The sequence below is a fragment of the Mauremys reevesii genome, linkage group 20 (genome assembly GCF_016161935.1).
Source record: "Mauremys reevesii isolate NIE-2019 linkage group 20, ASM1616193v1, whole genome shotgun sequence".
NCBI classification, from domain to species: Eukaryota; Metazoa; Chordata; order Testudines; family Geoemydidae; genus Mauremys; species Mauremys reevesii.
Window position 1 is genome coordinate 7,673,021 of NC_052642.1, and position 14,955 is coordinate 7,687,975.

The following is a 14,955-nucleotide window of genomic DNA, read 5'->3' on the forward strand; positions in this document are numbered from 1 at the left end:
AAATTCCAGTCTAAAAACAGAGATATCAACTGAAAAATCTGTGATACAAATATCTGTCCTCAAGTAAAACTAGAAAAAGTAGCTAGACTAATGAACATACTCTAGTTATTTGTTCAGGTCCAGTAATTAAAATGCCTAATGTTTGTGATTGCATGTGTATCTGAGAGAACCCAGTAACTTTAATCAAGGTTCTCGCTTCCTTCCAGCGTTTTTGGCAGTTAACCTTGCTCTCAAAGATTCAATATTAAGTTTTGTTTCCTGTGATTTGAGCCATTTTAACTTCAGAGTAGGAATTGCTTGTGTCTTACTTGCTTTTCAGCAAGGACACTAGTGGATTTTGTAACTCATTCTAAAGATACATACATGGAATATTTTTTTACTTTTTTGGAGGATGCAGTGGGGTGTAAGTTTTAAAAATGTATAGACTTAAATGAAATTCCAGGAGCCTGTTTTTCAAAATATCTGCATGCAAGAATTGACTTTTCCAAACTTTTAAAGACCTCTGCTGACACCTTATGGCAGTGTTGGGCAGCCTGTGGCCCACGGGCCGTACCACCACTGCCTTATGGGAAAAGATTGCTCTTTATTTTTTTGAGAGTTTCTCTTCTTGCTGCTAATTTCTTGCTTTCTGAGCCAAAATATCACACACTTATGTCACTCTCAGGCAAATGTGAAGTCACAGCAGATGAGTGTCTTGGTTTGGGGAATAAGCACAGTGGGGGCTGGACATTATTTTCATTTTCTTCCCCTGTTTTTGTTATAGGGACATCAGCATGAAGACCCTTGGAAAATGACACAAATGACATTGTCTATAAATAAAATATTTCTCAGATCTTTAAAAATATATTTATGATCCAGTTTTCATGGTTCAGCTATGGTTTTGTAGGTCTGAAATCTTGATGCCTCCCTCTACACTGAGAATATTGAGTGGAAAGTTTTGTGTTGTTAAATTGTAAATAGACGCAGTGTGCTCAAATAATCTTATTGATAATCGGCTTCCTGTCTAGTTCTGGCGTGATTGCTATATATTTGCATAACTGGTAATTTTAGTATAGATAATATTTTAGCCCATTTGGGAAGTGTTCTATCAAACAGCTTTGGAGTGACAAGTCAATGAGAGAATTTTTTATTGTCCTTATGCTTTGTTTATATCACAAGTTTTATTCGTGTTGTATTAAGAGATTCTTATCTTCCAACAAGTGGTTCCTCCATGCACAAAGGATCCCTTCATTTAATTTTTAGTTTTCTCTCATAAATGAATCCCCTAAAAAATAAAGTGATTTTGTTTTTGCTGCCCAATCTCTCTAGTCCCTCTAATTTGTTGAGTCTTTTCTAATGTTGGTATGTCCAGAACAGAATACAGTATTCTTAGGTATAGTCTCCTCAGTGTAGGGAGAGTCTACTACCTCCTGTTCATGACATGACATATGCAGTCCAAAATCACATAGTTATAAAATCATCAGCTTTATTTCTATTTGTATGTTGAATAAGGACTCTCTAGCCATCTCTTCAATAACATATCTGTTTGCAATGGATATTCTGGAATATGCTTTGCTTATAGATAAGAAATGGTTGACCAAAGGGACGATTCTTTTTTTATTTCCTCTTTCAGTTTGACATGTCAAGTTAATTTAAAAATAGCCCTTAAAATAGAGTGGGGTAACTTATTCTTTTTGATAAATTAGACTTCCCCATTCTAATCTGTGCTCACAGCAGTGTGGGTTCTGCTGCTTCAGAAGAATTTCATACCAATGCTATTATAAAATTTTGTATGTTCTGTGCCTTGTTCTGATCTCTTGATTGTAACAGGAGATCCTGTTTCAGTCAGGTGGAGTTCTGCAAGGGCTACCAATCCATCAGGTTTTGTTTACTATTTACTTCATCAGGGTCATTAAACACTGAAGATTGGATTTCTGTGTGTGGAAACGGGAGCTCAGCAGGAATGACGTACATCATCTTTTCCATTTGAAAAATTGTCTGAGAAATAGAAGTATGAGTTGTATATAAATAGATTTTCAAGTGAACATTCAATTGAGCTAAGGACCAGATGCAATTTGCACCTGTAACTGTTGAATTACAGATTCAAGTTGCATGCCAAGGAGCCTGATCCAAAGCACATTGATATCTGTTCGATTCTTGCCATTAATTTAATTGGATTTCAGATCTGGGCCAATCAGAATAATTTTATGCGTAGTCAGTCAGATATATAGCTACTCAAATTTGGGCTCAGAGTTTAATTATGGATGCAAATAGCATCCACAGAAGGAAAACCACCCTTCTTAAAACTTACTTCTCTGTGTGATAGCATCATAACAGAAATGCTATAGTTGTGATAGAGGTTTAGAAAATAAATGCCATCTCAGTTTTCAGTATTTTTCCATACAACTACCTTTTGGGTTGAAATTTCATAGGCTCTTTCTTTACCTAGGAGTGGCTTACTTGTGTATAATAGATTTCCCCATGCTAATCTGTGTTCACAGCAGTGTGGGTTCTGCTGTTGGAATTAGATACAAAAATTGTGTAATGCTTGTCTAACTTAATTTTCCTCTGCTACCTGTATTAGATTAGAGGCATAGTCAAAGAACATATTTTTTCAGTTAAATATTTTAGTTTTATTTTATACCCTGAAGTCTACAAAAATGTATTCTTACTTCTAAAGAATCCCTCTATTCATATCTTTCTTAGGTCTAGGTAACCAAAAATTAATCTCTTCCTAGGTGGCCAAAAATTAACAGAAATGAGCATTATCCTTGAATTCACAAAATTTCAATGGCAAATTGATCATTGTTTCCTCTCTGGCTTTTTACCACTACCTAGTCCTCATTACACCTCCTGTGCTGCTTAAAGATACTTGATGTTGCAGAGAGTAGTGCATCTTATTGTATAATGTGCTATTTTTAACACTTTTTTCTTTTTGGTGGAGAGTATGTTAGTGTCTGTGTGACATGTAAGCAATTTTAATATGTTAGGTAGGGTATCGATTTAACTAGCTTGTGCTATGAAGAGGCTATTATTTCAAAGCAGTGACTCAGATTGTCTACATGGTGGAAGCGAAACGTCTTTGTAAAATGCTGTTGTAGAATTGAAAGAGAAATACTTAACAGAACTTCATTTGCTTGGTGGAATTAGGGTGAGAAGTATTTAGCATGTCTGTGGGTTTTATAATTTTTTTTGCTGTTCTCTATTTTGAGTTTTTAAAGACTGACCTAAAGTGTGTAATATGAAACCTTCTGTTTCTTAAGGTGTCACCGTACTTCCTGGGAAACTAATGAAGTTTATATCTTGCCTCATGACCAGTACCCGGGAGACAATTATAGCAAAAATTCTTGCTTTATAGCAACATATGGTACTTTTTGTTGAGATTCTGAATTCTCTATCACAGAGGTTCTTTTTTTCTTTGTGCATTGTATTTTTATAGAGTGTTTTGGTATTTTGTGGACCACCTCCCCTACTATTTCTAATAATGACACCCTTAAGGCAACTATAGTAATTGCTTGCATGGAATTTTTTTTTTTTTTTTAAGAAAGTACTTAATGTATTTTTAGCTGTCTTAAGGCAGTTGAGCAGCTTGAAATAAGGAGAAATTGCCACATGAGTGGTCATTTCGCTGCATACCATTTAATAAATGCTCTGAGGATCACCAGTAGTCCATGGACTAGAGTTTGACAAACTCTGCTCTAGCAGGGAGGAAGCAGTGGAGACAGGGAAGAGTATGACATGGTTGAGGGGTAGGTTTCACCTTTTCATTTAGTACCTGATTTACGTAACTATTGTATACAGGCTACAGTTTTCCTTCACTAGTTACTAAACCTGTAGCCAGTAACCTGTTGTTTTAATTTTAACCCCTGATATGTAATAAGTGCTTTGTGATTTCATACACAGGAGTGAGGGTGTGTGTGTACAGGGAGAAAGTAAGAATGCAACCAGATTCCCTAATAATGTCAGAATAAAATCCCTGGTGGTCATACAATTACTAAACATAGTTCTTGTAACTTGTCCCTTCCTTGTATGTGGTGAATTCTCCTTTCAAGAAGGATTCAGTATGACTCAAGAGTCAACCCTAAGAGTTATTCCTAGCTGCAGTTGATGTATGCCAGAACTCAGTGTTGTAATCACTAGAACTGCTGACACTTGCTGGTTTAAAAACAAAACAAACAAAAAAACCAAAACTCTGACCAGCCATAGTGGTTTGTCATAGGATAACACTTGAGCTAATGAGTGAAAAATATTTTAAAATCATAAACCCTAAATCTTAAGGTTGCAACATGTGATTGTGTGGGATTCCTTAACTGTTAGTGACATACCTTACTTTTTTTGTTTTTGTTCTAGCTGCTCTTCTGCAACGGCTAGCAGAATTGGAAAAAGTCAATGCAGAATTTCTGCGTACAAACCAGCAGCTTGAGCAAGAATTTAATCAAAAGAGGGCAAAATTTAAAGAGTTATACTTGGCTAAGGAAGGTAAGTTCTAGGTTCTCTGAATTATTTTAAAGCCTATTTTTATGCTAAACCTTGAATAATCCCTGGTTAGAGAACAATCTTGGTAGTGCTAACCTTTTTTTAAAGAAATAGGGTTTAAAGCAAAGGTTTTCTTGCGTTGGCAGTCGGTTGGTGGGATATCCTGGTTGACAGGTGGTAAGACACTGTTAAAGTCTCTTATTAGCCAACAGAAAATGTGAGTTTTCCTGCCAAACTTTTTTTAAAGGCCAATATAAAGAGGCAAAGAGAAAAACCCTAACAGTTATCTGGTTACATAATTAGAGTTTCAGAATGTATCAGCCACCTTTCTTTGTAATCTAATTTATGAAGATGTTGTTTTCTGTAATTATCACACAACAGTTCTCCTTCTATGTAGAAATCTTGAAATTGAGAGTTAACATAAGGTGAAAAAAGAAAAATTTAATTTGTTTGACTTTAAAGTATATACCCATACTGATATGAGTCAGCAAATCATCTTGAAATGCACATAAAATTCCACAGTATCCTGCTTTTAAAAATAATGTGGGAGTTCTCAAACTCTCATAGCATAGACCACACTGTGATAGCATCTGCTGGACACCCCCCCCCCTCCAATTCACAATTGTGTAATATCCTTGGGGCAATTACAGTAATTGATTATATGGAAAAGGAATCTTAGGAAATTGTTTGATTAATTTTAAACTTCTGCTGATGGCTCTGGTCGTTGCCATTATTCTGTTTTTACAGCAATGACACTAGTGGGGACAGGCTGGTTCCTTCTTGTTTCCAGCTATTTTTATAGTCATTTAGGCTCTTGACTACAGTAGAAGCAGTAGCTGGAAGCAAGGAGGTGGTGCCAAGCACCATGTGACCTGCCAGCTTTCCACTGACCACCATTAAATGCTTCTCAGACAACAGTTTGGAAACCACTGAGTTAATATAAACCTACTGAAGTAAAAGTGTTTTCATCCTCTTTGACCAGTAACTAACAGGGACACTTAGAGAGACATTTTCCGTGTGCTCTGTCAGTTGTGGTCAGCTTATTACATGGTATGTAATTGTGTTTTATATCTTGACTGATTGATCAGTCTGATTAATTGTAATGTAAGCAGCCAAACTTACATAGCTTAAATTTGACAGCTAAAAGTATTTATTTTTAATAACACTGTTTGAGGAAAATGCGAACCCCACTAGCTCATGTACCTGCTATAGAAGAATGGAGAAAAGCAGCTATCTTCTATTTAAGTGCAGGGTTGATTTACTGACTCCTTTTAATCCTAACCGCTTTCTTGTCCTAAAAATATAAAAGAAAGTAAAGCCAAGAAAGATTTCATTAAAACTATAGTTTGCTTATTTTTCTGCTCTCAGACGCGTGTACAGCTGACATATTGAAGACTAGAGCATAGAGTGTTTTTCTAGCTATTGGGACAAGGGAAATGAAAATGTAAAGACAAGACACTGCTGGACTGTGGTCAGCAACAGCAACCTCCCTCCCCAAACTAAATCACTTTTCCTCTTGACATTTTCTTCACTGAGGTGCACAGACACCAATGTGAAAGGCGTGCTATTGAAAACCCTAACATAAGTACTTTGCCTTTTCAAGGCACTTTCCCTGCCTTGAAGAATTGTGGGTAGAATATCCCTTCTGTTGTGTTTGTGCATTGCCTTGTATAAAGAACCCTGACCTTGAGTTGGCCTTTTGGGCACTATGGTAATACAAATATTAAAGAATAAAAATCTTAAAGCTTTTTACAAGGCTTAACTGATGACTGTTAGTAACATCCCTTTGAAGTAGACAACTACTCCCACCACCATTTTATGGATAGGGAAATTGAGGCAGAGAGATTAAACTATTATTTGAGGTCACACAGGCAGTATGTAGTAGAGTCAGAAACAGAATACAGATCGACTAGTTCCCAGTCCTGTATTGCAACTTCCTGCCAGGTGACTGGCTTCTTTACAATGTCCATTTTGGTAATTAGGCCATAGTGGTGGTGGTGTGGGTGGTGGTGTGGACAAACAAATATCAAAGCATAGTAACAGCAATTACCCCTAATGGACTTGTCTTCACTAGAAAATTAGTGTGTTACAACATAACCTTGAGAAGTCATTTTAACTAACATGATATTAAAAACCATAAGTCAGCGTAGGTGGGGACACATCTTATTTAACATGTCAGCTGGTTGTGGGTAAAACTCTGCTGGAACCATAAGCATCTTCTGTGGGCTCTAATACTTTGGTCTAATTTCAGTTGTTGCGTTTTGTGTATAGGTGCCGGCTGGTGGTGGTGATGGCCTGTGATATACAGGAGGTCAGACTAAATGATCTCATTGTCTCGTCTGACCTTAAACTCTATGAATGTGACTCGGTGTCCCTCTCTACACTGACTGCAAAGTCGCGTTTAACATCACATTAGTTAACGTGACTCCTTAAGGCTGTATTGTCACGTTCAGTGAACACCAGCCCAAAGTGTGAACGGATATTTAACTTGTTTTATTAGCTTATCATCATTGGGGTGTCTCTTGAGGAAAATATTTCTGCAGCAGACTACAATGATGTATGCATTACATTTAAGAATACAAAATGTGCACTTAAAAAAAAGCACACTAAAAATATTTTTATGTGAAACAGCTTAGTCTGGTCTACCTAGTTCCATGAGACATTTCAATAAAGCATGCAAGGTCAGGAATTTAGTAATGTAAAGAGTTTTTGTTTAAATAGAGCAGGGGTTGAGACTAGAGTATTATGAGGTGTGAAAGGAAAAAGAGATTGATTGAAAGCAGTAGAACTATAAACATAAAGCTGATAAACTAAATATTGCTATAAAAGCTGGAAATAACTACACAAACGTTATTGGGGAAAGGAAGTCGTCATAATAGTAATAGTCAAGGTGCCTTGTATTTTGCAGAACACAGGATGCATTTTGTGGCAAAGTCCTTGGATTCTGTGGCAGTTTGGTATAGCAGGCTTCTGCAATAGCTTCCTTTAAATAAAAATGGAGGTTTTTATGAATTAAGTATGAAAACAAATAATATCAGCAAGTAGTCCTCTGTCTGTTTAGCTCATTTTATACTTTTTTTTAACATCTGCAGTTTTCAATACGCCAGATTTTTTTTTTTGTACTGACAACACCTCAACTGCATCAGCAGTGGGAAGGGGAAGTGTCAGTTCTAGCAGTTGGGCAGGGTGAGCCTTTTTGCACTAGAGAAGCACGGGAAACAGTTTGGTATCGTGGGATCAGTACAGTAGCTGCATGCTTCTGCTCAAATTATCATAGGTGAAATAGTTACTGCTTGACATATAAATTCTTATCTTTTTAGGATTCAGACTTAATCCTCCAATGAGATGAATGCCATAGCTTACATCTTGCAGAGCTATTGTTTCAGGTTGTCTGCAGACTCTGGAAGATAATACGTAATTTGATTTATGCTCTGTTATATTTGTAAGGGCGAGGAATGTGTTTTTAATGAAAGCTTAGATTCTTAGCACAGTTGTGATAAAGGGTCAATTTTTCTGCAGATTGCAAGATTGTAGCATAATTGGGGTCCGGGTAATAATATTTTGCAATTCTGTAGTGCCCGTAATAAAGGGATCACAAAGTGCTGTACAGAGTGTAAGCATCTCCTAAGGCTCCCATGAGGCAATAAGTGTCCCTATTTTACAGATAACTTCTGTATTTCAGTTTATGTAAGTGACATATCCAAGGTTACAAAGCAAAACCAAGCAATCTTCCTGACTTCAGTCCTATCCTCTGACTTCCAGATCATGCTCATTCCCAGTATGTATACTTCCCAGCAAGTATTCCCAGTATGTGAGTTACATGACAGTGAAGTAGTTAAAAGTCCAATTAGCTAAATTGGCATATTGATTGATAAGTGGTATTTACAGTGTCTGCTTTGTAGTAGTGTCTTCAGTCTCTACACTGTATGAATGAGAAACAAATAAAAAAGGAACTTGATGAGCAGAGAAACCTGGAATGTTACTTAAAGATTTTCTTTAACGATCATGGATAAAGTTTTAAATTTCAGACTCACTCTTGTTTTCCTTCACTAAAACACCAATTTCTGTTGTAGCAGATAGAGCTGCGCTTCAAACTGAATTTGTTAACTAAATTAAATGGAAGCGGAGGGCAACAAAAATGATTAGGGGGCTGGAGCACATGACTTATGAGGAGAGGCTGAGGGGATTGTTTAGTCTGCAGAAGAGAAGAATGAGGAGGGATTTGATAGCTGCTTTCAGCTACCTTTAAAGGGGGTTCCAAAGAGGATGGATCTAGACTGTTCTCAGTGGTAGCAGATGACAGAACAAGGAGTAATGGTCTCAAGTTGCAGTGGGGGAGGTTTAGGTTGGATATTAGGAAAAACTTTTTCACTCAGAGAATGGTGAAACACTGGAATGGGTTACCTAAGGAGGTGGTGGAATCTCCTTCCTTAGAGGTTTTTAAGGTCAGGCTTGACAAAGCCCTGGCTGGGATGATTTAGTTGGGGATTGGTCCTGGTTTGAGCAGGGGGTTGGACTAGATGCCTCCTGAGGTCCCTTCCAACCCTGATATTCTGTGATTTTATGAACACTTGATTTCAGAGGACCTGAAAAGGCAAAATGCAATACTGCAAGCAGCACAAGATGATCTAGGACATCTGCGGACACAACTGTTGGAAGCCCAGGCTGAAATGGAGAACATCAAAGCCATAGCTACAGTATCTGAGAATACGAAGCAGGAAGCTATTGATGAGGTGAAGAGGCAGTGGCAAGAAGAAGTCGCTTCACTCCAAGCAATTATGAAAGGTAAGGCCAGAGGACGCTAGCTAACTACTTCAGTTACAGCAAGGCAAAGTACCATATTTAGTAGGTGATGTTATTGTTCTTGATGCTGTACAGCAGTGGTTCTCAGCCAGGGGTACACATACCCGTAGGGGTAGGCAGACATCTTCCAGGGTTTACTCAACTCATCTAGATCAGTGTTTCTCAACCTGGAGGTTGCTGGATGGGTTTAGGGGGGTCACAAGCAAGGCAGTTGCCTGGGGCCACATGCCACAGGAGGCCCTTAGAAGCTAAGTGACATGATTCAGCCCCGAGCAGTAGGGCTTGGGCTTCAGACAAGGCTCACAAGCGAAACAAAGGCTCAGGTATTGCACTGAAATGTAAGTACCGTATATTCCAATTGATTTATTTTATAGTTCTATGGTAAAAATGAGAAAGTAAGCATTTTTCAGTAATAGTGTGCTGTGATATTTTTGTATTTTTATGTCTGATTTTTGTAATCAGGTAGTTTTTAAGTGAGATGAAACTTGGGGCATGCAAGACAAATCAGACTCCTGAGAGGGAGAACAGTAGTCTGGAAAGGCTGAGAACCACTGCTCTACAGAATGTGCAGTTTGTGCTGTGGAAGTTTGTCAAGGTTTCTTTCCCCACTTTGAACTTTAGAGTACAAATGTGGGGACCTGCATGAACACTTCTAAGCTTAATTACTAGCTTAGATCTGGTAACACTGCCACTAGCCAGAAATCAGTGTCTGGCACACTTTCTGTCCCCCCAAAACTTTCCCTGGGGAACACAGATCCAAACCCCTTGGATCTTAAAACAAGGAAAAATCAATCAGGTTCTTAAAAAAGAGAGCTTTTAATTAAAGGAAGAAAAGGTAAAAATTATCTCTGTAAAATCAGGATGGAAAATGCTTTACAGGGTACTTAGATTCATATAGCCCAGAGGAAACCCCCTCTAGCCTCAGGTTCAAAGTTACAGCAAACAGAGGTAAAAATCCTTCCAGCAAAAAGAAACATTTACAGGTTGAGAAAGTCTTATTTTTGTTAACACGCCTTGCCTGGCTAGTTACTTACAAGTTTTAAACATGAAAGACTGATTCAGAAAGATTTGGAGAGCCTGGATTGATGTCTGGTCCCTCTCAGTCCCGAGAACGAACAACCCCCAAAACAAAGAGCACAAACAAAGACTTCCCTCCACCAAGATTTGAAAGTATCTTGTCCCCTTATTGGTCCTCTGGTCAGGTGTCAGCCAGGTTTACTGAGCTTCTTAACCCTTTACAGGTAAAAGAGACATTAACCCTTAACTATCTGTTTATGACAAAGTTACATTAAGCAGAATGGTGATTTCAGTCTTCAGCTGACCAATTCCAAGTCTTGCAATATGTACTGGGAAATTCTTAGCTTGTATGAACCATTCTTCAGGTACTGAGAATATACTCATTCCTCCTTCACAAAGACAAGTAATGGTATATGTGACCTGGTTAGTTTGACAGCAGCTTCAGGATGACTTGTTTCTCTGCTTTGGCATGCAAAATTGTCTTCGCCAAACATTTAAATGTCCCTTCATTGCCAACACATTGGCTCTTGACATGTCTTGTGGCTAAATATGTCATCATACTTTCTTTTTTCTCCTGCAACAATATAGAATATTTCATGTAGATCACATTCTAGCATGCCGCACACTGATTTACTCTTGATACAAACTTACCTGTAAGGAGGAACATGCAGACAGTAATTTAGGCCATAACCGCTATTGTGGTGATTATTTTTGCCAGGAGTACACAAAGTGATCACAGTAGTCTGAGTCTCACCTGCTGGGTGTATGTATTGCAGAAACGTGCCTCGTTACATATTTACTCTAGAGAATACAGCTTTTCATGTATTTCGGTGATGCAGGTGGGGCTGCTCTGCAGCGCCTCCTTGTGGGATCAGTCTGGTGCATTAGGCATTCACTGCTTTAGTCTGAACATTTTGGCTGCCTGCCGAGACCAGGAAACCCATGCAGTAAGCTTGTCTTTCAATAGTGAAATGACAACTCAGGATTCGGCTGTCTGTGCCTCTTAATTAAAGAAAGAAAACCTCACATGCAGGCACTTTGTTGTAGCACTTGAAGGCAAGGCCCTGACCCTACTGGGTTAATACTGAGAAGGCCTTCCAATCTTCCCCAGTTCTGCCACTGACAACAAGTAGGCAAGCCTTCTTAACTGGACTGCTGGTTCTTGATTGATCAGTATTTCCTGCAGGCCTGTGGAGGAATGTCTTGTTGGTAGCATAGTCTGAGTGGATTTTCCTTGAGTAGAGAATGTCAGGGCTCTGATGCCTGCTGTAGGGAGTAGAGAGGATCTGATACTCTGTCACAGTTGGCAAGTAAACATAATTTGGCTTGTTAATACACAAATATCAGAACTAGACCAGTTGTTCTCAACCAGGAGTACAGGTACCCCTGAAGGTACGCAGAGGTGTTCCAGGGGTACTCAACTCATCTAGATCAGTATTTCTAAACCTGGGGGTTGCAACAGGTTTAGGCAGGTTGCAAATGCAGGACCGGTGTTAGGGGGTAGCAAGCAGGGTAGTTGCCTGGAGCCCCATGCCACAAGGGGCTCTGCAAAGCTAAATTACGTGTTTCAACCCCAGCTCAGGGTTTAGACAAGGCTCGCAAATGAAACACAGGCTCAAGTGTCAAACTGTATTTTTATGTCTGATTTTGTAAGTTTTCAAGTGAGGTGAAACTTGAGGTACTCAAGACAAATCAGACTCTTGAAAGGGGTACAATAGTCTGGAAAGGTTGAGAACCACTGAACTAGACTACTATAGAAGACCCTGGAGTCCCCAACCAAGATCAAGGCTCCATTGTATTAAGTGCCATACATACAAGTATTACCTGCCTTGAATAATTTACAGTCTAAATAGATAAGCAGAGTTACCTGAGAAGGTTTAGTCCTTTCTGTGTTTTGGGGATGTGGAAGTTCGTTTTTTGTTGTTCCTTTTTTTTAAGGGGATTTTGGTTATTTGCATAGTGTTTAGATTGCTGTGGTAGATTTTGTAAATCAAAATAGAAATAGCATATTTGAGCAACGTGACTCTTGGCATGAATATAGGAGGTTATTTAAATTAATGATGTTAATCTAGACTAAATTTTAGTTCCCTTGGATCTGTTGAGTTATTGGTAGCTTTCTTGGCAAGGTGCAGTTCACTGCAGTTGTGGTTAGTTCTTTGTTCAATGTGATCAACTAAAAGGTATGACAGGTCTCCACTGCAATCTACAGAAACCTATAGCATATCATAGCGCACACTAAATACTACCATTGCTGTCTTGGATTGCCTGTGCCGAGTTTAGAGGCCCTTAAATTGTTATTTTTAAATAGATATATCTTGTAAAAATTTTCTTTACATGATGATTTCGTTTAGAAGATCATTGTCTGACTTTTTTTTTCTCAGAATAGAGATCCTTTAAAAATGTGGACAGTTTACTTGTTTTATTTAAAAACAAAAACAAAATCCTGAATTCTATATTAAATTTTAGGATGATAGAAAGTTGCCTGTAGACCTGTTTAAGTAGTGGTAAAAATTCTGTAGTTTTACTGATTTTTCACTAGCAGAATGCTGCATGATCTGCAAAGGTTCAGAAGTTCTGTTGAATCATGTTTTTGTGTCCCTGTAACTGTTTCTGGGAATGGAATCTAACACACTCTGAGGACAAGGTCAAGTCTATAACATGTGACATATCTCAAGATACATGTACGAGATGTAGCTTATTTCTAGATCTCCCTGCTCTTCGTGAGGTTGCAGTACTGCAAAGATAGTGTACTCAGCCTCTGGAGAGAAAGGGAATCATTTGAATCACTTCATAGAGATGCTCTTGGCCAATAAGAATATTTTACTATTCCTATAAGTGGAGTTTCAGACAGTCCTCAGCCAGAAGAGCTGTATCTATTATACAGGGCTCTGGGGAACAGGAAGAAGACAAAACATGAAAAAGATACAGCCTTGAGTGTCACATAGAATTGAAAGGATTGTACAATGCAAACAGCAAGCTTTGCACAAACATTCTGTATGTAAGATTGAGACTTTCTTTGGAACTGCATAATTTGTAGTCTTACACTTTATAACTTACCTGATAATGAAAGTTTCTCTGACATTGCTTTATAGAAACTGTTCGTGACTATGAGCTCCAGTTTCATCACAGGCTGGAGCAAGAGCGAGCTCAGTGGGGCCAATACCGGGAGAATGTTGAAAGTGAAATAGCAGAGTTGAGAAGGCGGCTATCTGAAGGTCAAGAAGAGGAAAATCTAGAAAATGAAATGAAAAAGGTATGCTGAAATAAAGCTCTAAATGTAAAGTGAGGTGATATACATCTGTTAATGAGAACGTTTCTACTCTTTCAGAGTAATTAGAGCAGTAAGGTCTATTCCTGCAAACCCTTATGTATTTGTTCCCATTGAAGTCAATAAAACCTGATTCTGCAGTTGTACATGCAAAGTATTACTATTTTATTCTCAACCCTGAACTTGTAACTAGGACTATTGGAAATCTTTTGGGGGAATTTTAAGATTTGGGGGAGCCCTTGCATTAGATTCTGTGGAAATCTTCACAAAAAACTGTAGTCAGATAAGTAAACTAGGAACTGTTTTCGTTTTTTTAAAAAATATTGTTTCAGATAATAGATTTAGTCTTTGTCATATATCAATGATTTGGAATCTTAAAATATATTATATAAACCTCTGCTGGAGATGACCAAAGGTGCCAGACTTCAAGGCATCTTTTAAAGACTAGATTAATCTTGCTTTAAATAGCATTGCCTATCATCATAGTGACTCTTTTTTCTAAATCAAATACAAGATAAGATTTGCATAACAGGAAACCTGCCACTTTATCCTTAGTCTGAATGCCTGTGAGAGTCAGATTGTAATATTTTTCCTCCTTTGATAGCAGTTTTATGTTTAAAGCAAGCAGAGATGAGGAAAAATGGCAGCTTTGCCCTCTTGCTGCTATATTATGGCGAGAGATCGGCACTGTAAATGATAGAGTGGATTTTGAGCTCTGAAATTTTCTGAAGCCTAAAAATTGCCCATGCTAGTCATTAGAATCTCACTGGTTTTGGTTGAACGCTTTTTTTTTTCTTTTTTCTTTTCTTCCTGTAATCACTATGGCTGCCTTAAATGTGAACACTTCTGTTTTTGTTTTGAATAACAGGTCCTGAGTGTAAAACATCCTGTTTTGTCTAAATTCTCTCTGTTTAAAAAAAACAAAAAACAAAAACTTTGTAATTTAAGATGTCAGGCATCAGGATTGGTTAGATAAGAACCGTGAGCTTTTAGCAAATTAATGAAAATTTTAGTTGAAACAATCCTTTAGAAGGAAGCCATCTGAATCGCAAATGAGTCTAGGATTTCCATAAAAGTAAAATTCAATAAGGAATTGAATAAATGTGGGCTGACAGAGCTGACCTGTTTATCTGCATGTCATTCAAAAATGGGGAAAAAAATAGAAACTAGCTGGTCTGCTTGGGTTTTTTGGTTTGATTGCTGCTGAGCTGAAGCTGTAGCTAACTGCTACTTAATAGCTTCTTTAGTATTATACATTTATTATGGTAGTACCCAAAGTCCCCAGGCAGGATTGGACTGCCTGTGTGCTGAGTGCTGAACAAACAAAATAAGGAGACAGTCCCTGCCCTGCAGAGCTTACAGTTGAAAAGATGTAGTTCCACAGCTTGTTGCACAAGTAAATTAACAAATTG

At 38.0% G+C, this 14,955-nt stretch overlaps 1 protein-coding gene across 5 annotated transcripts in view; it reads left to right on the top strand.

Annotated features, from left to right (window-relative positions):
* The window catches only part of RABEP1 (rabaptin, RAB GTPase binding effector protein 1), an 89,929-nt gene that overhangs the window by 31,254 nt on the left and 43,720 nt on the right, over positions 1-14,955 (top strand). For 4 of the 5 annotated variants that reach the window (XM_039507461.1, XM_039507458.1, XM_039507457.1 and 1 more), the window contains exons 2-4: positions 4,330-4,458; positions 9,037-9,240; positions 13,368-13,528. In XM_039507461.1, coding sequence (XP_039363395.1) covers positions 9,126-9,240; positions 13,368-13,528 — 276 coding nt within the window. In that variant the 5' untranslated portion in view covers positions 4,330-4,458; positions 9,037-9,125. The remainder of the gene's footprint in view (positions 1-4,329; positions 4,459-9,036; positions 9,241-13,367; positions 13,529-14,955) is intronic. The other variant, XM_039507460.1, reaches the window with a different exon arrangement.